Source organism: Electrona antarctica (genome assembly GCF_951216825.1).
Source record: "Electrona antarctica genome assembly, chromosome: 4".
Lineage (NCBI taxonomy): Eukaryota > Metazoa > Chordata > Actinopteri > Myctophiformes > Myctophidae > Electrona > Electrona antarctica.
In genome coordinates, this window is record NC_136809.1 from 37,157,464 (window position 1) to 37,182,147 (window position 24,684).

The 24,684-nt window shown below is 43.7% G+C and overlaps 3 protein-coding genes across 3 annotated transcripts; all 3 read left to right on the forward strand.

The window, feature by feature from the left end:
- Window positions 1–1,474: 1,474 nt before the first annotated feature.
- On the forward strand, window positions 1,475–2,704 carry LOC306921296 (COP9 signalosome complex subunit 4-like; the record flags this gene model as incomplete). Its single annotated transcript, XM_079498405.1, has 1 exon — window positions 1,475–2,704. One exon carries the CDS (start codon window positions 1,475–1,477, stop codon window positions 2,702–2,704), a length of 1,230 nt encoding a protein of 409 aa, XP_079354531.1.
- A 5,761-nt stretch (window positions 2,705–8,465) lies between these two features.
- On the forward strand, window positions 8,466–12,899 carry LOC306921772 (E3 ubiquitin-protein ligase TRIP12-like; the record flags this gene model as incomplete). Its single annotated transcript, XM_079499065.1, has 1 exon — window positions 8,466–12,899. Exon 1 carries the CDS (start codon window positions 8,538–8,540, stop codon window positions 12,897–12,899), a length of 4,362 nt encoding a protein of 1,453 aa, XP_079355191.1. The 5' UTR covers window positions 8,466–8,537.
- A 3,431-nt stretch (window positions 12,900–16,330) lies between these two features.
- grap2b (GRB2 related adaptor protein 2b) lies at window positions 16,331–22,559 on the forward strand. The gene is made up of 7 exons (XM_079498593.1): window positions 16,331–16,438; window positions 17,002–17,089; window positions 17,575–17,666; window positions 18,183–18,302; window positions 21,199–21,373; window positions 21,659–21,724; window positions 22,266–22,559. Exons 2-7 carry the CDS (start codon window positions 17,012–17,014, stop codon window positions 22,449–22,451), a joined length of 717 nt encoding a protein of 238 aa, XP_079354719.1. The 5' UTR covers window positions 16,331–16,438; window positions 17,002–17,011; the 3' UTR covers window positions 22,452–22,559.
- The last annotated feature ends 2,125 nt before the right edge of the window (window positions 22,560–24,684 follow it).

The window sequence follows — 24,684 nt, forward strand, 5'->3', positions numbered from 1 at the left end:
ACGCCCTTTGGATATGTCGTAGAGCTCGTCAAGACACACGCAACGATGTCCGGCTCGCTTCTGCGCAAAGTTAGCTAGCTTGTAGTTAGCTGGTTTTTGTCCTGTTTTTACACATGTAAAATTGCCCAAAGTTGAAGGTTGATGCTCAAATTAACTGAATTTGAAGCTTTTCCCCTGGGGGCCCCTAAGGGCCCAGAAGGCCCAAAAAAGGACACAGTGCTCTATTGAGATGTGGGATTGTGTTGAGTGAAATCAGAGTGGGTTGGTTGGGGGTGTTACCTTACACAGTTTCAAACACACATCAATAGTGTCATGTCAGTCACTTTTGATTGATTGATTGATTGATTGATTGATTGATTGATTGATTGATTGATTGATTGATTGATTGATTGATTGATTGATTGATTGATTGATTGATTATTGTACTCACAACATGTAGAATGTCAGTGAAAGTACATGTCAATACAAAAACTGTGATGAGGATAAAACCAGAAAAAGCACTAAGACTTGTTTACATCAGAGTCCTCCATTTTCAATTCATCAGAACATTTAAAGACATACAAATATACACTTCTATGCATAAAATGAAATCATCATTTACACAGTTAAAACATAAAAAAAGGGGGAAACGTGTATGGAAAAAATCACACCCGTGTGAAGTGAGGGGCGCTAACATATTAAAGTCTAACTCATCTTCTGTAGTGATTTATAACCAATGGCCCCTATATTACTCTCCCCTATAAATTCCTCTGTCAATATATATTAATTTATGATGTTCCAAATATACTAACAGTGGATTTACCTTAGTTACGTCACCATCAACAGCAATAAGAGACCACTATTATTACCCTGACCTGACATACATTCCCATCACTCGCAGATTTCACCGATCACAGTACCTTTTACTAACCCAAGATATCATCAATAGCCAATAAGGGCACATTATAGTATTTTTTTCCCAACAATATAACGACTCAGACTTAATACAATCAGGTATGTTTTACGTGTAGCTCATGTTGACACCAGTGTGAAGTGAGGGGCGCTAACATATTAAAGTCTATCTCATGTTGATTAGGTGATGTAATGGTGAAACAAACGGTGCAAACTCAAACATTAAACGCCATTAAAGGACCACTTCACCACTTTTCAACCTATCTTCATATAATAGGTCCTCACTAATAATCATGATAAAATGGCACGATTTGTTTCTACTCAGTCTGTGTCTCATAGGAGGGCTGTGGGCAGTTCAGAAACCTGTCCACCAGTGACACAAATTGCATTGTTAGGCAACCGTTTGTGGTGTATATGATGTCAAATTAAAGATATATATGTGGTTAGTCTGATGTGGTCACTCCCATCCATTGTACAGTATAAATTCCAGCGACAGAACATATCTATCTGTTATTTGCCTGAACTAGAGCAGAGTTTTGGAGAGACAGATCCAGACAAAGCAGAGCCGGATACAGGAGAGAAAATGGCAACTGCCGTGAGACAGGAGCTTTCTCAGCTAATGAATTCAACTGGATCACACAAAGATCAAGCCACAAAGTACCAACAGGTCTTGGAGAAGGCTATTCAGTTAAAAGATGCAGATCAACTGGAAGCTTTGAAGGCGTTTGTTGAAGCAATGGTCCATGACAATGTTAGCCTAGTCATTTCCAGACAACAGCTCACTGACTTTTCCAATTATCTTAAAAACTTGCCAGATGATACAGCTAAGGCTTTATACCATTTCACCTTGCTCAACATTCAGCGTAGGGTGATTTCTTTTGAGGAGCAAGTTACCTCAATCAGACAGCATTTAGCAGGAATTTATGAGAAGGAGGAGGACTGGAGAAATGCTGCGCAGGTTTTGGTTGGCATTCCCCTGGAGACAGGACAAAAGCAGTACAATGTTGACTATAAGTTGGAAACATACCTGAAAATTGCTAAACTCTACTTGGAGGATGATGATCCTGTTCAGGCTGAAACCTACATCAACAGAGCCTCCTTGCTTCAGAATGAGTCGTCTGATGAAAAGAAGCAGATAGAATATAAGATTTGCTATGCCAGGGTCCTAGACTATAGAAGGAAGTTTATTGAAGCTGCACAAAGGTACAATGACATATCTTATAAATCCATTGTCGATGAGAGTGAACGTCTAGAAGCCCTCAAGTTAGCCCTGAACTGCACCATACTGGCCTCCGCAGGCCAACAACGTTCCCGTATGTTGGCCACTCTGTACAAGGACGAGCGTTGCCAGCAGTTGGCTGCCTATGGTATCTTGGAGAAAATGTACCTGGATCGCATCATCAAGGGCAACCAGCTGCAAGAGTTTGCTGCCATGCTGATGCCTCATCAGATGGCCACCACAGCAGATGGTTCCAGCATCCTTGATAGAGCGGTCATAATGCACAACCTCCTGTCTGCCAGTAAACTCTACAACAACATTACTTTTGAAGAGCTTGGAGCGTTGTTGGAAATTCCTCCAGCCAAAGCGGAAAAGATCGCCTCCCAGATGATCACTGAGGGACGCATGAATGGCTTCATTGACCAGATTGATGGTATTGTCCACTTTGAGACCCGTGAGCCACTTCCTACCTGGGACAAACACATCCAATCTCTTTGTTTCCAAGTCAACAACCTCCAAGAAAAGATCCAACAGGCTGCTCCAGAATGGGCGACACGGTTCATAAAATCCCAAAAGGAAAAGACCATCAAATGATCCTGAGCAACTAAACATTCACCTCAACAGTGGCTCCCAACGGTGTCTCTGCAGGATCCAAACTTACAAAAATATATTATGAATTAAACGCTTAAGCCCTATTTCAAAAACAGTGAAAATAGGCAGTCTGCAAGTTCACAATGGGTCACATCGCAATGCCCTTTGTTCATTTCTTGTGAACATCTTTGAAACAAAATAATTGGAAAGAAGGATTCAGATGAGTCCGGGTAATACTGCCCTGAACTTCTCCCACAACCCAGCCAACTCCACTCACACTTTCTGAGGGCCCCTCCTATGCCCAGCTTTGTGTGTTTGTGTACCAAATTTGAGATGATTTGATTGACTGAGCACGGAATGTGATGTATGATGATGCATGACGATAAAAGGGCCCCTCAAGTATGTTTTTTTTTCTTTCTTTTTTTTGCACCTGGACTACATTTTCTACTACCTCTAGTAGCGACAGTAGTGGACACTTTTTCATGATTGGCTGCCTCGTCTCTTAGCTGCCTCTAAGCCAATCGGAGACGTATGTACCCATACTCTGAACGCGCAACGTGAAGCCGTGAACGCGCAACGTGAAGCCGTGAGCTGAGGCAGAGGCTTCGGCACACAACCTGATTATACGATAGATGTTCATCGACGAGAGTTTCTGCACCTGTCAGTTATTCTTGTTCTTATTCTTATTCATTCTTGTTTATTATCGTTTCCCTTCCAACTCAGTTATCACACAACTTTCATCCTCATTTAGATTAGTAATAGAAATAGGGTATTTCACTCATACATTGTAGCTGTCACTTGCTTGAACATCTCTCGTCTGTTGGTAAAGATACCAAAAGAGACAGATTTCAGAGCGTATCCAGCAGTACAGCTGAAAACAAGTTTTGAAGTTTATGAATGAGTAATTTATGAAGTAATATATGCAGCCCTCACATGTATAGTAACACACAAAGCTCCAGAGAATCTGGCATAAAGTGTCTTTTTTCCTTTTTGGCAGGAGAGGGGGATAAAATGCCAAAACAATTGATAGTGTAATTTATGTATGGTATTTTGCCATGCAGAATATAAACAACATGACGGAACAGATGACAATCCAGGCCAAAACTATACATAAAAGATTCGGGCAATGACAAAGATGACAGATGACAACAAAGATGTATTTAGTTCTGTAAGGTACATTGCTTTGATAAGAATTGAGTCATCCTCCAGGAAGAGAAATCAGCAGACACAACATTCATCTTGTGCCAGTATGGGAAACAAGAGGCCACCTAGACTCCATCAAGGAGAGGCAGGCCACCAAAGGCTAATTCAAGTGAACGAGAGTACAAGTTCTAGGAGGAGAGACAAGTCGGAGAAAAGGGGCACTGGCAGCTTTAGCTAATAAAATGGTGTCTAATAATGGCATGGCATCTTGTACATGTGGTTCATCTATCAGTACTATGATATCAGTCATCTCCATATTTGGGCAATGTTTCACTTCTATAACTATACTAGTACTGGTATACTAAGCGAGCCTTCAGAGTGACGTCATGTCATCGATTGACGTCTGGTGTAAAATGTACGTTTTAAAGTTAAAAAATAAATAAAAGTTTGAAAAGGTATGAGCTGTTAAAGCAAGTACATTTTTAAGGAGAAAACAGTATAGGTTCTAATATCTGCTAGACTATACATCAGTCATGACATACTGTATAGGTACTGCTGGGTTCCAAGCGGTGCGTCATGTGTGCACGGGTGCATCCGGCATAGAGTACTTGGAGGTCAGTGATATGTCATCATTGAGTGTGTAAGTACTTTGATGCAAGTTGTGATGACAGTCATCCATGATGTCAGTTCTATGACATGACGTAAGTTACTTGGAGACCAGTGGTATAGAGCAGGGGTTCTCAACCCGTGGGTCCTCAACCCCTCGGGGGGGGGGGGGGGGCTACCCAAATTATAATAAAAAAAAAGAGACATGGCCAAAGCATTTCCGGGGGTGCCCACACCGGCATACTCTGTGCAAGTCAGGAACAATGCCCATTTGGAAAGCATTTCTCTCCGGTTATGCAATACCCGTTTTACTCCTTGTACCCGTTTGTCTGTTTCCCCTTTATGCCCATTTATTGTTATCTCTGTATAATGACGCAGGAGGTAGAGCAGCCACTTGCCATGTCCCTGTCTATGGCCATATGGAGGTCTGTGTCAACAATGGCAAAATATGGAGTCCAGTCATATTGATGACATTATAGTACTCCATTTATGGATACTAGACCGGTGCCTGTAGAGCACAGAGTCGGTAATGATGGAAGTTGGAGATCCATGCCCCACCTATGCAATACCCGTTGTACCCATGTCAGAGTACCCGTTCCACCCATTTGTCTGTGTCCCTTTTATGCCCATATATGGAGATTTCTGTATCTCTCTGTGTCCCTTTATTTCTATATATGGAGTTCTGTGTCAGGCTGCACGCATGCCCAAATTTGTGATGTCAGAACAGGCCAGCTCCATATATGGAGCCTGGGCAGGGGCCTTTTGTGGCGGTTCTGGACAACTGTGGGTCCGACCGACTCAACACCGGGTACTGGACTCCCAGTGGGGGGTGGAATTTGTCGAATTTGAAGTCGGTTATGGATTTCCTGAGGAACCAATGCCTCCACTTCTCTGACCTGAGTCCCCCAGGGCTGTGTCCTGAGCCTGTTATTAAATACCACATGATGAAATTAAAAATCACACCCGTGTGAACTGAGTGGTGTAAGGTCTTATATAGACTGATGGTCTGTGGTCTGACGTAATGTCTGACGTAATGAAATCACACCCGTGTGAACTGGGTGACCATAGCAACCATGCTAATTTTTTAACGAAGCCAGTTGTAGGAGTGGTTTACACCACTCAAAAATAGAGCGTATGCGCGTGACATCATCATCATACCTGGAAGTTATGCGGGAACACCTACTGAGTGTCAAAAAACTACTTTCTGGCCTTGACAGTCCATACATCTAAACAGAAAAGTCCTATTTGATTGCATTAAATGACTTTAAACAACATTAAATTCACTTTGTCACTCACTTTGCCACTCGATCTGCCATTCACTTTATGCATGTGATATGATATGATATGATATGATATATGATATAGTACTTTGTCAGTTTGCACTGAAATTTGTCTTGCAACACATATACACACATTTGACATAACACAAAAACAGAAATAAAAATACAGTTACATACATAGAGACATAAGAGCACAGAGCAATGTCCACAGCTCAATCTAGTCCTGGCCAAAAACCTGATGTGCATACCCTCTATATGTTTTTCACACTCCTAGAGCATACAGTACCTGTGATCACAATGGAAATATAATTAACAATATGTGGCCCAACAACAAACGCGCGCACACACACGCGCGCACACACGCACACACACACACACACACACACACACACACACACACACACACACACACACACACACACACACACACACACACACACACACACACACACACACACACACACACACACGTCAAACAAAATGTAATTACATCCATTTTGATCAATATTGGGTATTTCTTCATTGAAGCCTATATATTTATTATTACTTCTCTTTTGTTTATTATATCAACATTTTGCTCCTTATATTTCTACGAGTTAGTGACAAACACATAAAATCTTGATTCCTGATGACATCAGCAAGCCCCGATGAATAATCATGAATCGTAATTGAATTAACCTGTGTGATTCCCATAGCTCTCAGACTTACTCCACACAAATGATTCTGATTATAGAGACAGTACACGGCTAACATGTATCTGAAAACATTTCAGGTGAGAAATAGGTAAATGTCTCTTCCTGTAGTATCCCATAGGCCAAGGGGAAGACTACGCAACTCCTTGCAACACAACAGTTTCGAGGTCAACCTGCACCCAAGCGACTTCTTGCATCTGCCATTGGTATAATGGTTGCATGGTGTGTCATTGGTGTAGTTTGGGGATCACAAACTGTACACTCTTTCAGATATAATAGACACCGTGCCCCAGTATCCACTCATTATTATTATTGGAAGGTGTAATAACTAGGGCCTACTAAACACAAAAAATTATTGTACCTTCCTGATAAAAACATGTGTATGAACTATGAACATGCTTAGTTTAGTTTAGTTTAGTTGGTTTCGTTACATATGATACAACACACAACCTTTACCCAAATGATTACATTGCTACTGCTTTCCGTCTGCACAAATTGCATTACTAGGCAACAGTTTGTGTTGTGTGCAACACCAGACATGACCCTATTTAGGGTGAGGGAGCGAAAAATCAAGTGAGCTAAAACTCTAAGAAGCTACAACTCTAGAGAACATCTAGAGTGTGACAGCCTGATAGATCATCTCTCTTAGATCTAGAAAGTGATAGCCCAAGAACGAGAGAGAGATTAAGGGGATCAAGACAACAATAAAGAGCGATTAAGAAGATCAAGATAACGATAAAGTGTTGTTGCCAAAGCGAGAAAGGAAGAGGTAGACAGGCAAGCTGGAGTAGTTCTTTATAACAAAAACACTGTGCCGTTCACAGAAGAACACTGCTACGACCCAACCACAAGACCACACAGTCACAGGAAGGTTGCAGTCAGTGCAAGTATTTCCCTCCTGAAAAAGGACTTAATTCTAACTCTCCCAAAGCCATGCCCAGCTCAGCCTATGTCCAGTCCAAAGGACGCAGCTCAAGAAGGAGCATTCGTACTCCTTCTGCGGCTTCATGTGTGCTACACAATGACCTAGAGGCTGCAGGCATATCGGCCAAAGAGTGCAGAGACCACCAGTCAAAGAGAAAAAGTACCCGTGGATTGAAGCGAAGCTTGGCCTCTGAACGCAATAGTATCCCTGCTAAGAAGTCTAGATTACTCCCACCTCTTCCGCCATCTCACAAGAATACTGTTGGGAGCAAGAAGGGCCGGTCTAGGAAGTCCAAAAATAGAAATCGGGCGTCACAGCTGCCTGCAACTTTAGGTCGAGGCCGGAGCAAGAAACGCAAACAGAAATGGAAACAGAAACGCAAACGAGCAGACCACACAGTCTTGAGAAAATTGCGATCAGCGCAGGTAAATCATAAAGCAAATTCCCATTGCAGAAGCAAAAGACCTAAATCTAAGGCTCCCAAAGCCATGCCCAGCTCCACCTCTGGCCAGTCCAGAAGGCACAGCTTAAGAATACGCGGTCTTAGCTCTTCTGTGGCTTCACTTGTGCTACAAAATAATTCAAAGGTTGCAGGGACATCGGAGCAAGAACGCCCAGGCCACCAGTCAACACGCAAAAGTACCCGAGGGCTGAAGCGAAGCTTTGTTCCTGAACACGCTAGTACCTATAGCCCAGCCCAATCACTCCTACCACCCTGCGTAAATACCATTGAGACCAAGAAGGGCCTGGCTAAGTCTAGGAAGAGATTTCGGGTATCAGAGCTGCCCACATCTTCAAGTCGAGGCCAGAGTAATAGGAGCGGTGCCTCCGAGCCCACCCTTTCACTTTCACAGTCCCTCCCCAACCATACAGAGGACGGCATTGCAAAACCCACCAAGCTGGCTTCTGAATCCGCTGCCTCAGCCAAAGCTGGGTGTAGCACAGTGACAGGACTCGGTACAAAGTACACCTACTCTTCAGCCTCTTCACGTTCCTCATCCTGTTCCTCCGTAGACACCAATAGCACCGCCCCACAGGGCACCCAGGAGGTCAAGCAGGGCGACAACCTGAACAAAGCATGTCATCCTAGTTCAGCCTCCAACCCCCAGGAGCTGCTGCGAGGCCTGCAGGCCACAGGTGATGAGACCCAGCAACTCCAGGCTGTCATTGAAATATGCCAGCTGCTGGTGATGGGCAATGAGGACTCACTGGGCGGATTCCCTGTCAAGAGCGTGGTACCTGAACTGATCAAATTGTTACTAATGGAGCATAACTTTGATATTATGAACCACGCATCTCGAGCTCTCACATACATGATGGAGTCACTGCCTCGATCCTCTGCTGTGGTAGTCACTGCCATTCCCGTCTTTCTGAAGAAGCTGCAGGTAATCCAGTTCATTGATGTAGCAGAGCAGGCACTAACTGCCTTGGAAATGTTGTCAAGGCAACATAGTAAAGCCATCCTGCAGGCTGGTGGCCTTGCAGACTGCTTGTTGTACCTAGACTTCTTCAGCATCAACGCTCAGAGGAATGCCCTGGCCATTGCAGCCAACTGCTGCCAGAGCATCACCCCGGATGAGTTCCCCTTTGTCATTGACTCTCTGCCACTGTTGACACAGAAACTCACACACCATGATAAGAAATCCATTGAAAGCATTTGTCTCTGTTTTGCCCTACTGGTAGACAACATTCAGCATAAGGAGAACCTGCTGCAGCAGGTAGCCTCACACGACCTGCTTACCAACATTCAGCAGCTGCTGGTGGTGTCCCCACCTGTACTCAGCTCAGAAATGTTCATCAACGTTGTGCGCATGTTGTCCCTCATGTGCTCCACTCGCCCCTGCCTGGCTGTGCAGCTCATGAAACAAAACATAGGGGAGAACCTGCACTTTCTCCTGTGTGGTGCACCAAATAGTAGCTGCCAGGGGCAGATTGACCTGGTCCCCCGGAGACCTCAGGAGCTCTATCAACTCATCTCCCTCACTTGTGAGCTGATGCCCTCGCTGCCCAGAGAGGGCATCTTTGCAGTAGATGTCATGCTGGAAAAGGCCAGTGCCCAGACCACAGAAGGAGCCATCTGGGAGTGGAGGGATGACCGGGGGCTGTGGCACCAGTATAACTGCATTGATAGCCGCTTACTTGAGACAGCCCACCAGAATGGGGAGGATGAGATTAGCTTGTATACCATGGGCCGTGTCTACATCATTGACATCAACTCTATGCAGCAGATCAATGAGGACACAGGCACGGCACGTGGCATCCAGAGGAAACCCAACTCTCTTGTCAACCCCAACACAGGAGGTCACCAGGAAGTACAGCGGGAAGACGCACGGGCCCAGCTGATGAAAGAAAATCCTGAGCCCACAAAGCACTTCATCAAGTCCTTGTTTGGGGTCCTATATGAGGTCTACAGCTCCTCAGCTGGCCCCGCAGTCAGACACAAGTGCATTAGAGCCATCCTCAGGATTATCTACTTTGCTGACACAGAGATGCTGAAGGATGTGCTGAGGAGCCATGCTGTGTCAGGTCACATTGCTTCAATGCTATCCAGCTTGGACCTGAAGATTGTAGTCGGCTCTTTGCAGATAGCAGAGATACTCTTGCAGAAGCTGCCTGATGTTGTCAGCGTCTATTTCATAAGAGAAGGTGTAATGCACCAGGTGAAGAACCTGGCAGAGTCTGAGACCTTCCTGCTTGCCAGTCCACCCAAGTCCTCCTGCACCAGTGGCAATGCCAGACTGTGCACGAACACTATTAGCACTGCGTCCACTACAGCTGCTACTAACGTCACTCCTGACCCGGGTTCCCCCAGCTCCCAGCACATTAAGGATGTTCCTGTGGGAGTGGGTGGCTCGGCAAAGGCAACTCCCAAGGACACAAACTCAAATAACAGGGATAGGATGAAGACCTGGATCAAAGAGCAAGCCAGTAATTGTATAAAGGGCTACTTCAACTCTGAGAACATAGACCCCAGCAACCCTGCATTGAATATACTCCAGAGACTCTGCACAGCCACAAAGAAGCTGAACCTTCAGGTGGACGGTGGTGTAGAGTGTCTGGTGGAGATCTGCAGTATTATTTCAGAGTCTGATGTGTCATCATTTGAGATCCAACATAGCGGGTTGGTCAAACAGTTGCTGCTCTATCTGACCTCCAACAGCAACAGTGATGTGATCAGCCGTGATGTGCGCCTTAAGAGATTTCTGCATGTCTTTGGCCGTCCGCAACCAGGAATGGAGCCCCCAGGCCGACTGGAGCCATCGGAAAATGGGCCTCTTCTGTCACTGGTGCATAAATTTAACAATTGCCTGAGCCAAATGGAGCAGTTCCCTGTTAAACTGCATGACTTTCCCAGTGGCAATGGTAATGGGAGCAGGGTATCTCAGGCACTGAAGTTCTTCAACACTCATCAATTGAAATGTCAGCTACAGAGACACCCAAATTGCACTAATGTAAAGCAAAGGAAAGGTGATCCAGTGAACATTGAACCCTTGTCTTTGGTGCAAGCCACTGAAATATACTTGGTTGTGCGAGGTTATGGACAAATCACAGAGAAGGATGAAGGAAGTAATGTCAGTTCAAATGAGGACATAGATGAATCACTGGCAGCCCATTTGCTGGATTCTGGTGATGATGTGCGCCACATATTACAGTTATACATTGGTGACCACCTACTGCCGTATAACATGACAATGTATCAAGCCATCCAACAGTTTTCTGAGGAGAAGGACGCCACTAGTGAAGCCAATCCCCTCAGACGAGCTGGCATCTGGTCCAAAACACACACCATATGGTATAAACATGTGACAGAACACAAAGTTAGTGTCAAAAAAGTTGTGGGAGAAAAAAGGGGGCGATACAACGCCAAGCAACAGGATGAGCTGTGGCACAATGGCGTGTGTCCCAGTGTATCCAATCCTTTAGAGACATACCTCACTTCGGAGCCGCCAGAGACCATAACCGCTGATGACCCTTCATTAGAAGTCAATCTGTTGCTGAGGGTCCTACATGCTATCAGTAGATACTGGTTCTACTTGTATGACAATGCTGTGTGTAAGGAAATCATCCCCACTAGTGAGTTCATAAACAGTAAGCTGACAGCAAAGGCCAACCGTCAGTTACAGGACCCTATGGTCATCCTGACTGGGAACGTCCCCACTTGGCTCAGTGAGCTTGCAAGGACCTGCCCTTTCCTCTTCACTTTCAACATGCGACAAATGCTGTTCTACATAACAGCATTTGACCGTGACAGAGCCATGCAGCGTCTACTTGACAATAACCCAGAGATCAACCAATCAGACTCCCAGGACAGCACAGTGGCACCACGTCTTGACCGAAAAAAGAGAGCAATAAAGCGTGAGAAGCTGCTACAACAGGCTGAGTCTGTGATGAAGGACTATGGCAGCTCTGGGGCCCTGCTGGAAGTCCAGTATGAGAATGAGGTGGGCACAGGCCTCGGCCCCACTATGGAGTTCTATGCTCTGGTTTCTCAGGAGCTCCAACGGGCTGACCTGGGACTATGGAGGGGTGAAGCAGTCACTGTGGCCAACCGGAAAGGAAGCCAAGAGGGGATGAAGTATATGTTCAGCTCCATGGGACTGTTTGCAGTTCCATGCGGCAGGTCAACCAAGCCAACACACATTGCCAAAATCAAAATGAAGTTCCGCTTCATGGGAAAGCTGATGGCTAAAGCCATTATGGACTTCAGACTACTGGACCTGCCCTTAGGGCTGCCCTTCTACAAGTGGATGTTGAGGAAGGAAACCTCCTTGTCTTCCCATGACCTGGTCCACATCGACCCTGCCATAGCCAAGTCCATCCAGCACCTGGAGGACATCGTCTGCCAGAAGAAACGGTTGATGCAGGACCAAACACAGACAAGAGAGACCCTGCAGCAGGCACTGGACAGCCTGAACCTGGATGGCTGCCCGGTGAAAGACCTGGGCTTGGACTTCACTCTACCGGGGTTCCCCAACATTGAACTGAAGAAGAGGGGTAAAAACATTCCTGTCACCATCCACAACTTGGAGGAATACCTCAAGTTGGTGGTGTACTGGACACTAAACCAAGGTGTGTCCAGGCAGTTTCAGTCGTTCAGGCAAGGTTTTGAGTCAGTCTTCCCCCTGCATCACCTTCAGTATTTCTATCCAGAAGAGATGGACCAGTTGCTATGTGGCAGTATATCAGGGACATGGGACGTCAAGACACTGATCGAGTGCTGTCGACCGGACCATGGCTACACAATAGAGAGCCGCGTGATGCGGTTCCTGTTTGAGGTGCTGAGTAACTTCGACACTGAACAGCAGAGGCTCTTCCTGCAGTTTGTAACGGGAAGTCCCAGACTGCCTGTGGGAGGTTTCTGGAGTCTAAACCCCCCTCTTACAATTGTCAAGAAAACCTATGAGTCCACGGAGAACCCAGACCACTTTCTCCCCTCGGTCATGACCTGCGTCAACTACCTGAAGCTACCCGACTATTCAAGCATAGACATCATGCGCGAGAAATTGTTGATTGCAGCCCGTGAGGGCCAGGAGTCATTCCTCCTTTCCTGATTGCACCATTTCTATACATTCAAATGACTAGGGTAAACTGACGAAAACACTACTGCAACTTTTTTTTTCCCCTTTTGGGGAGGAATACCTCATGTTGGTGCTAAACCAATGTGTGTCCGGCAGTTTCAGTTTCAGTCGGTCCCCACACACACCAGTATGCTGGCCCCCTGCATACTGGCCGCTGGCCGCGCGTGTGCGTGCGTGCGTGCGTGCGTGCGTGCGTGCGTGCGTGCGTGCGTGCGTGCGTGCGTGCGTGCGTGCGTGCGTGCGTGACCACGCCAAAACGCACGTCAAAATTACTACACACACAAAGACTTTGAATAACAAAAGAACTGTTTGCACGGAAAGGACGGTCCACTGTTTCCTTTCCGCACCAAGTGTTGTTTTCAGATATTGGTCAATGCAAACACAATATTCTGTTAATGTATTAATGCTTAAGTGTGAGCCAACCTGGCAAAAAAACCATTGTGGTATGGCTGCAAATTTAGTATTAATTATTATGCAATGGCCATTCAAGCTCTGGAGGCCAGTGGGTTCCCAGGGTTGGTTTGTGCTAAAGTAAATGGGTGGTGGCTCTCCCTGGATTTGAAAAATATATGAAAAATATTCTGCTGTCTTAGCTCATCTATCCTCACTCCTACAAGTATGTAAAGAAGGTAGTGTTGCAAAATGTAAGAGCCTGATTTGAGCATAAAAAGCAATCTACAAACATTTGCACAATATTTGTACACATGTAAATTGACAAAATAAACAATTATTGTGCCACTGGCTACATCATGTGTGTATGAATATTGTTTCTGTTGGATTTTTTTGTTGTTTTTTTTTGTGTGCGACATCAGATTATGAGCATGGATTACAGGTTACAGGTTTTGCAACATATCTATTCCAACATTTGTACTGTAGATGATGCCCTTTCCTTCTTTAAATAACCCTTGTGGGAGGGAGTCAAATAAGGACCTGGGAGATGCAGAGAAAGATTTCATTCAGTGATGTATATAACTATTAATACAGGCAATTGGCAACAGTTACAGTAGTGCCCAGTGTCGAGTCGTTCGGATTGGCGGTTGTCCAAATTGCTGATCCGACCTACATTATATGGATATGGACATCCAGTTGTCCAGATTCCAGAACCCCCGATATACCAATACCGAACCAATATATGGGCATATACTGATGACATCAGGGATGTCCATATGGGCATAAAAGAGATACAGAGAGACAGGTATAGCAAAATGATATGCCCCATACTGTAGGCATATGGAGATCAGATCCGGTTATCCAGAACCGCCGATCCGACCCATATACAGGCATATACCAATGACATCAGGGATCTTGTTCCCGGCTTCCTTCACATGACTAGATTAATACATAGATGAGCAAGACAAATAGATTTGTTAATGTTGCTTGTTTTTAGAGGATGACCTTGTAGGTCACGTAGTAGTAATTAAAGGTTCAATATAAGTTTTAAAGGTTCAATACAAGTTTTGGAGCTAGCATTTGTAGATCTGTGAATTCTGTTGTCGCTGAGGTCTGATACCACGACTTTTGAGACTGATGTCTGGTTGTAAAAAATAGCAAGGCTGTTTGCTTTTTGTGAAAGTGAAATGGCTTCTGAGGCAGATGAGTTTGTGTCAATTTCTTGTGTTGTGTAGGCAATTATTTCACCTTATCTATTAATGTAAGACACATTTTCTGCAGCTGTCAGTTAAACACGTGCGGAGGACACCTGAGGGGCCTCGAGCACCTGCCCCTTTTTGAGTGGTGCAACCACTCCCTTACGGAGCTATGTGTGTAGGTGGGTGGGTGGGTGGGTGGCTGGGTATATATTTATATACCGCTGTCTTTTATATTTTGTGCTGTTTTCTTTTATATGGACCCACCGGTCTGAAATAAAGTTTATTATAATGAAGGACATCCTTATATTTCACAAAAATAGGCCAATCAATTGACTAGAATCTGAAAGCATAGCATATTATCAAACAGCTTTTGCTGAACCCAGAATTCTACTTAAACTAGTTTATAGTCTCAAAAATTGTAGATTAAAATGTCAGACTGAACTGAACTATTGTCTCGCTTGACACAAAGCAGACATGGACACTTCACCTTCATCAGCCAGAGTATGTGCATGCCACACGCACACGCACACGCGCACACGCACACGCACACGCACACGCACACACACACACACACACACACACACACACACACACACACTAAGAGTGAGCCGCATCATAGTATGGTGCGGTTTGTATTAGTATTCCATGTTACATTCTGTGTTACATGTTGCTATAATTCACAGGTTATGCTTAATACCTTATAATAGTCCAAGCCCAAGCAAAGCACTGCAAGCAAAAACATTTTTTGTGGGTTCAGAGTAGACTCCTTACCTAAATTGTGAACAAGCAAAAGCAGTACCATCTGCAACTACACATTATAAACAAATGTCTTTAGTCTGCTGACATCTTGTGGCAGAAAATGGTAATTACTGCTAAAAAAAACAAAAAAGCGATGCAGTGAGTTTAAACACTGGTGTTATGAATGAAAAAAAAAAATCATGATTCATCATACAATCTTGTTAACAGAACAGAAATGTTTAACTGCTGGTAAATTCCAGCCCTATTTTCAAATTGGTTTTGTGCCTCTTCCATTAAAGGAGCATTCAGTGATTTGGCTGATTTGGAAAAAATCCCGGCCCACCCAGGTAACAAGATGTGCACATGCACACACTCTACAGTGGGGGAAGTACAACAGACCAACAGCACGTGCACCAAGGCCCGCCCCACTCGATTATGATTGGAGGAAGGCCCCTCTCATCCTGATTGGATGAAGGCTTTGCCACCCAAAGCCCAAACCGAAACTAGGGTTTTTTGACCACAGGGGCTCACTGGGGACAGGGAGGAACTCCTTATATGGTCAGCACACTTTATAGTAGGGAGGATTATCCAAAAAATAAGAAGAAATAAGTGATATTTGAATTAAGTGAAATCACTGAATATACCTTTAATGTCTTACTAGTTACTTAGCAAAACCATGAAAGCAAATAGCTTTCAGAATAGCTTTTGAAAAGAGTCAAATAACTTGACAATAACAAATCTTAGCAGAGCTCTGTGTTACATCTTCAGGTGGTTAATACACATGCATTTTGAGTGGTGTGCTGGGACATTGAATGAGTCATTCAAAACGATTACCGTAACTTAAACACATTATGTGCAATTTCCTGCTAACACACGTACTCCCTAACATCAACATGTTCCCCTCAATTCCACTGCACCCAAGTAAATCCATTTCAGGCTACTACGAGATGAATATTTTTGAACAACACACACACACACACACACACACACACACACACACACACACACACACACACACACACACACGTCACAGCGGTGTCACAAGTTTGGAAGTTGCAGCAGCAGTTGCAGCAGGCCACCACCAGAACATCCTGTTAACTGTTTGCATCATTGCATCTCCTGTAGACCTGTACCCCGGCCCTCAGCTAACTGCCTGAAAGGCAGGCTCAACAACAACAGAGCGTGGTAAGTAGCACAATGCTTCTGTCCATTACATACTTTAATATATACTGATTTATTGATAGACCGTTACATATTCACCAATACTGTTATCTAGTGTCAGAATCTAAACTCAGAATCTAGTTTAACTATTCAAAGAAAGGGGATTTCTTTTTTTCTATGCCATTGGCAAGAGTTGCTCTTGCACTATTAGGATGTAATTTACAAATGCACACAAATTCAAAAGCAAATCTGTTCCTGCTACACAGCTACAGTGAGTGTGTGCTAGCTAGAACAAGCACACCGCTTGTTCCATGAAATAGATGGTGAATGAAGGTATAATCTCCAGAATCTTATCTGCATCCGTCACCCATGAAAGATGAGAGTATGTGTATACCGTGGACTATAAAATGATTGAAAAGGTCCCTTCAAAGTGTTTGTGTTGTGTGTAGTGAAATGTATATATATGATAACTTAACTAATCTCAATCTGTTGCTGTTTTTTACTACTTCTCACTCTGGCCACCCCCCCCCCCCCCCCCCCCCCCTCTCTCTCTCTCTCCTCTATTTCCTGTTCCTCTTCTCTCTCAGTCCTTGTGCCATGGAGGCAACAACCAAGTATGAATTTGTCGCCACAGCTGACGATGAGCTAAGCTTTAGAAAAGGAGAGCAGTTAAAGGTATGGATGCACATATAACACACATAACACACAGCCAGACGGGGTGCATACTAGTTTAGACTAGTCATTGGTTAGACATGGGTTAAGGTTAGGTTTAGGTGTGCTGCCCCGTGGGAGGTTAGGTTTAGGGTGAGGGTTTGAGATAGGTTGTAGTTGTAGGACTAATGACTGGTCTAACCAATGACCTGTCTAAACCAAAAACTGTCTAAACTAAGTACTGCACCCCAGCCAGACACACAGTTAAACCGCAATCAATTCACAACTGTGGTTGCAGTGCTCCTACAGCATGTTTTGTCTAGTTCTATTGTGTGTTCTATCCAACTTTTCTTAAACTAACCTTTTTAAATAGTTCAAATAACTGATCTACATTGACAGACATGTTGTGAGCTTGTACATAATTTGCTTGATATTTAGATATTTGATTTGATATTCATTTCATGATGATCCTTGAGGTCTAAAGTAATTTAAAATGTCCCTCTCTTCAGATCCTGGGAACTAATGATGACTGGTACAAAGCAGAGTTCGCCGGGAATGAGGGCTACGTCCCCAAAAACTACATTGACTTGCATCTTCCCAGGTAAACAGCTCACATAAAAGCAATGTAGTACAGAGAGAGATGATGAACCAAGAGTGAAGAGCATAATCTTACGTAAATAAACAACACTACACAATTTAATTCTGAGTACTTGAAATAAGCAAGTGTAAAATTGCTATCCTAAGCTGATTTTCTAAATGGGAGTCTGAAAAAAACCAAAAACATATGTGACAAACTCTGCTGTAATTTCACACATTTGCGTTAGATCAGCTGTTTTGAACAGCTACAGCTTAACAGAATCCCGTCTTAACCCTCATAGCAGGACGCAAAACAAAACAGCACTGTCATACTTTTATATCTCATTTAGTCTATGCAGCAGTGTATTATGCAACTGTACAAGCAAGATCAACAATGAAAATGCTATATAAGACTAAGAAAGAAGGGGGGGGGGGGGGGTGGAATGGATAAAAGACAATTTATCAACCACATAAGGACTTGTTTTAAATTATCTCTTCCACACGCACACATGCGCCCTCTCTCTCCACCACTATGCTGCAGCTGGTACCAAGAGGATGCCAGTCGGACTGATGCTCAAGAAAGGTTGATACAGCAGCCTCCGGGGTCCTTTCTCATTCGAGGCAGCCAGAGCTCACCTGGAGACTTCTCCATCTCCGTCAGGTGTGTGTGTGTGTGTGTGTGTGTGTGTGTGTGTGTGTGTGTGTGTGTGTGTGTGTAGTCCACCACAGAAGGGAGTGTTGAGCAATTTCCTCTATCCCTCACCTTTCTCTCACCTCCATCTCACTGTACTATTGAGCTGAGCTCTGCATGCAAATCCCTACCACCCACCCCTGTTTTCCTGCATGCAACTGTTACTTCTTCAGATAGGACAGGGCAATTAACCATAACTATATCGAAACCAATATTTAGAACCAATAACCGACTACATCTTTCCCGTGTAGGTTAATCAAAAAATCGAGAAACATTTATTTTACTATATATTTTTGTATTCATTATATCGACGAATCGACACAAAAATGTTAGTCAGATTAACTTTACCTATTTTATACTATGTTGTACAATGGTGGCGTACAAAAAATGTGAACCTAGCAGATCTACAAGCTCATAACGCGTCACATCACAATATGAGCTTATAGATCTGCTATTTTCACAATTTCTTTAAATTGTTCATTAATCGTAACCGAGGCAAAGGTTAATTTGAAGTCATGTCACCCAGCGGCCCAGCCCTAGTCTCAAACACCTCTCTCTCTGAACCTCTTCAATAGAGAACACAAACAATGTTTTGGGCATAATAATAATATAAAAACTTTTAAAAAAGTGTTGTACCCTGCCCTTTTTTCTTCTTTCTAATTATTTGTTCGGCCCAAAAAAATGTGTTTATTGCCATGATGTGCCAGGAGCCGAGTTGTCTTTGTCCTAGTCTTAAAGGTCTTTAAATAAATACTTTCTGAAACGTCTATGGGAAAAATGATTGGGAAATGATCTTCCGGGCCATGAAAGGGGGTGGGACTGCGACACTCTATGACACCTACCGACAGAGACTCAGTTTCCATGCAACCCTCTACGAAGGCCTTGATCAATCCAAGTGCTCCATAAAAGAAAATACTCTAACCACTTAAGCCCCATTTTATAATTCATTGTGGTGTGTCGCACAGCAAAAATAGTCTACCTTCAAGCTCACAAGTCGTGTTGCATTATGAGCTTGCAGGTCTGCAATTTGACATTTTTGGGTTTGCCCACAACAGCGACACCTAGTTTAATGTGGTTAAGAAATAAGAGGGTTTTGATTGATTGATTGGTCAACAAAAACACCTTGAAGACCTTAACAGGAGCCCTTGTACAGGGTTTCTTTGACTATGCATGCACCTCCTGGTACCACAGCACCTCAAAGGCCCTTAAAACCAGGCTCCAGACTTCCCAAAACAAACTGGTCAGGCTCCTACTTGACCTAGCCCCCCGAACCCACCTCACCCCTGCCCACTTCGACAGGCTGGAATGGCTTAGGGTCGACGACAGAGTACAGCATCTTGCAATGGGTCTGGTCCACAAGATTCGATACACCACCAAGATACCCATGTACCTGTCTAGATACTTCCTTAATGTTAACGAAGTCCACACCCACAACACCAGAGGGAGTGCAACGAACCATGTACAACCCAGATTCGGCACAAACAAGGGACTAAATTCTTTTCGCTCCTATGCCACCAAAATGTGGAACGCCCTACCAACTGTCATTAAGACATGCGAATCCCTTGACTCTTTCAAAACCGCTCTCAAAGGGCACCTACGGACGGCTGCAATTCGAAACTGGCCCCTGTAAAATCGGAATCCCTCAAACACGAACGCAAGGACAACACAAGAGACGGTCGCGGCCACACAGCCAACTCAAGGTATGGCCACTGAGCCAACTTGGGGACCCAACGCAAGGACAACACAAGAGACGGTCACGGCCACACAGCCAACTCAAGGTACGGCCACGGAGCCGACTTGGGGACCCAACGCAGCTCCTCCAAGGAAAACAAACAAATTAACGGAGCTGAACGTGAATCCCCCCCACCGCCCACCCCTTTTTTTCCCCTCACTGTATATGTTTCTTTTCCCTTTTTACCTCCTTTATGATGAATTCCTGTTCTGTCTATAGAAGTGTCTATTTGTACGTCTCTAAATGTTTTGATGATTTGAACATGGTGGACCCTATTGGAAACAAGTGTAATGCTTAATTGGGTCGTCCACTCACAGTTAACAGCCTTTGTATTGAGTTTGTGCTTGAAATGTACTGTAATTCTGCAAACTGTTAATACATTCTTCAATCAATTCAATCAATCAATCAAGATTGAATATTTTATTAGGCAACATATAAATGCAAACAGCACAATGTACAGTCAGGCATTTTTTTTGTCCGAAAAAGGATTTCACCGAAGAAAGACCTTGCGGCCTTGTTTCCATTCGGGTCCCATCCACTCACACATGACATGAATAATAATTTAACACAGTAACAACAGTTGATATAACAGCATATCAATTTCCTCTAAACATGAAATATACAGTATGCATAGGTTGGGGCCGAAGTTAATCGGAAGGGGATTATTAGTATAAAGAGGCTGGGGCGATCACCTCCTCTCCCTTTGACCTGCTGATAGGTGAATTTTTAGGTCTGTCTTGAAGGAAGCCAGAGATTTGTTTGTTTTGAGAGATGGGGGAGGGCATTCCCCCCAACAACAGTTGATATAACAGCACATCAATTTCCTCTAAACATGAAATATACAGTATGCATAGGTTGGGGCCGAAGTTAATCGGAAGGGGATTATTAGTATAAAGAGGCTGGGGCGATCACCTCCTCTCCCTTTGACCTGCTGATAGGTGAATTTTTAGGCCTGTCTTGAAGGAAGCCAGAGATTTGTTTGTTTTGAGAGATGGGGGGAGGGCATTCCACACCTGGGTAGCAGTGCTTTGAAAGGTGAATTTGCCCATATTTGTTTTATACATGGGTGGCACCAGATCGTTGTTCACGCTCCCTCTTCTTCTTGTATTGCAAAGTAATTTTGTCATGTTGCAGGCACATAGGCTTAGCAGACGTGCAACACTTCAAGGTTCTGCGGAACAGCAGGGGGCAGTATCACCTGTGGGCAGAGAAGTTCCCCTCTCTCAATCAGCTGGTGGATTACTACAAGGCCAACTCCATCTCCATGCATGCCAGGCTCCTCCTTCTGGAGATGGTGGAAGAACAACAGGTGGTTGCTGCTGTTGATGCATGAATTAACCTAATGAATATGCTGTGGAAGTGGACTGTGTGTGTGTGTGTGTGTGTGTGTGTGTGTGTGTGTGTGTGTGTGTGTGTGTGTGTGTGTGTGTGTGTGTGTGTGTGTGTGTGTGTGTGTGTGTGTGTGTGTGTGTGTGTGTGTGTGTGTGTGTGTGTGCGCGCGCGTGCTCAGTTTCTCCTTATATTGACGAGTAGGCTGCTGATTTAGCATAGGTGACATTACTGACCTCGATGGGTGCTGTGTGTGTTCTGACAGGGGAGAGCACCCAGAGGCAACCCACCGCCCGTTCCTGTCCCTCGTTCACAGGCTCAGCCACCACAGGTATAGTGAAATTATACAAAAAGTGGCCTCAATAAATATATATTTACATTAATATTGAATGTATTTTTGTAACTGTCATCCGTTATTCTGTGTGTCGCTTGCTGAAAGTGGCAGAGCTTGTAGACTGGATATTTTGGGCGTGTGACACCATCATACAACCAGTATTTTTGACAACAAATTTTGATTTAGTTTAGTCTATTGAATACAATTTCATTTAGTTTTAGTCATATTTTAGTCATATTTTTTGTCATATTTTAGTCATCTGAAAAGCTTTAGTTTTAGTCTTGTTTTAGTACAGTTGATTTTGTTGACAAAAATGTATTTTGCTGGGCCTTGTCCTGGGCGTTATAATGGCTGATCTTACACTTGGTTGCATGCGAGCTTCTAGATCTGCTATTTTCAGAGCGCAACACACAACCAAAATGACTCTTTTAGTTCCACTGGCTCTCTTAGTCTCTGCCTACCATTTTAGTCTAGTTTTTAGTTGTTGACGGAATTGTAAGTACTTTCCACTCACTGTGTGTTGCTCTGTCCCGTCTAGCCCAAAGCTCCGCCCATGCAGCAGGTGAAATCTCTGTACGCCTTCAAAGCCGAGGAGAAAGACGAGCTGAACTTTAACGCTGGTGACATCATTGAAGTTCTAGATCGTTCCGATCCATCCTGGTGGAAAGGGAGGTTGCAGGGAAGAACGGGCCTTTTCCCTTCCAACTACACCACGCCTGTTTAACAGAACACACACACAAGCATACCACGTTAATATATACAGAGTGTATAAACTGTACCGTATACAAAATATGATATAAATACATATATATTTATATATTTTTTTAATCTGGTTGGTGATTTACAATGTAATTTGTAATGCATTGTCTATATGAGTACAGTGAGGTCAACCTGGCATCCCCATTTTAGGCAAGTAATTATTAGGCAAAACCTTCCAAAGAATTTAAAATAATTAAAACAAATAAAATAAGTGCCCATTTACAAGCTTGCAACGTGTAATTTCTCATAGAAGTGGTTAAGTGCAACCAAGTGAGGAATGAAATTACACCCATTAATTTAAATATATGTTTCCATAAATCGTGGTAGGCTACTTTTTAAATGATTATAGTTTATGTTGGGTCATGACTCATGGTTCATTAAAATAAAAATTGTCCCCAAAGTGTCCCCAAAAAGAATGTAAGTGATGAAGTGCAATGCTGAAACTAGGCCTATGTTTTGAAACTATTTGGTACAATGCATGCATAACAAAAGTGTGTTTGACATGGGTTTATATATCATCCTGGAAATGTTTCCTCAATGTTCCATATACCTTTTACATTAAAGGGTATTGGTATGGGTAAGCAGGATGTTAAAATGATGTTAAAGTGTAAAGTGAGCTGTAGCCTGAGATTGATCTGAGCCACAGCCACACGTACAGTGACACAATGTGCAGTACAGTATCATGATCATCATCCATACATTCACTGTGAGTACATGCATGCAAACAAGCCTTCGTGTACATATGTAGTGTACTGTACTATACGGCATAGACCTAGCGCTATATAGGCCTATAAATGTCCAATTATCCATATATGGCATTGAATGGGACGTATTTTGTTAAGAGTCACTATGGCAGAGGAGACAAATCCCCTGCAAAAACAGGCATGAAGTGTTTAGTATCAAGAATGTTCCATATAGGCCCCTTTTCCACCATAATAACTTTGGTTCAAGAACTGGTTCCATTCTACATTCTTGGAACCATTGGCCATTTTTGGTTCCAGTTCTGAACCTACTTTTAGGGTTATGAAACAATTCATTTTCAGTGGAAACTCTCTGAACTGGTTCAATATTAGGCGTGAAAAAATAACCAAACCGTTTCAACCCCAGTGGAAAAGGGGCCATAGTGCTGCTATATAGCTTTGTTGAGATCTGAGAGGCTGGGGGGTTATTTTGGAGGAAGTGTTCTCGTCTTTGAAATCATGCTTATGTAGAACAGAGCAGCAACAGAACGTGCTTTGAGCTTACAGATGACAAGAGTCTTTTTTCCTGGCAGCGTTTATGAATGTCGTGTGTGTTTGATTTACAGTAAATTGGGTTTATTGTCCAGAGGGCTGTGCGCAGCGAGTGACAATGAACAGTTCTTTTGTCTTTGTGACATTCACCAGGTAGTTGTGGGAGATGGTGTTCTGATATAGACTATAACAGACTTATTGTCATTAAGCAGCTCAAGAATGGCAGGCAGTATCATAATGTGATGGAAGTGCAACTATAGTTCAAGGGAAAGAATAAGAGTATCGCATATAGGCCTGCTTAAACCTCACTTTCATCAGGCGCCCGCTGGCCTAGTGGTCCAGGCGCATTCCATATGGTAACAAGACAACTCACCCCTTTTCCGTTTTCCTCCCGGAATTTTCCCCAGTGAGGGGTGGGAGAGGCTGGACAGCTGGAATTTGAATTTCTCTAACTATAAACTTTCACGACAGCAGACAGCCTAAGTACAAATATATTTATGAAAAGCTACTACAGTGAACTCTGTTCACAGAAGTTGTTGTAGGCTATGTGGGGATTATCTGACGAGGTACCATTTGAGAGGGAAAAACCTTACATATACTAAATAATACTAAATTGTTTATAGGGTCAATATAAGTAAAATATAGCCTTTCCACAGGAGTATCTTTTTATATTTTTCCAAAAAGAATACAAACAGCCAATAGCATATTACAAAGTTATCCCCCTCACTGGGGAAAATTCCGGGAGGAAAAACGGGCAAGCACCGGGGTGAGTTGTCCAGTATTCTTCCATATAGGCTCTGGCCTGACAGTGCGTTGTGTGTTCGAGTCCCGTTCATGACAACCTTTGCTGCATGTCTCTCCCCCTCAATAAAGGCACAAAAGCCAAAAACAAATGATCTTTTAAAAAAAACCTTCACTTTTATCACTATAACTATCAAATTCCGATATTGCAGTGCAGGCTGGTTT

Coding starts and splice junctions, on each gene's coding strand:
- grap2b (XM_079498593.1), top strand. CDS start 17,012: ATGGAGGCAACAACCAAGTATGAATTTGTCGCCACAGCTGACGATGAG. Junction 18,303..21,198: donor GACTTCTCCATCTCCGTCAG/GTGTGTGTGTGT, acceptor GTCATGTTGCAG/GCACATAGGCTTAGCAGACG. Junction 21,725..22,265: donor CACAGGCTCAGCCACCACAG/GTATAGTGAAAT, acceptor TGTCCCGTCTAG/CCCAAAGCTCCGCCCATGCA.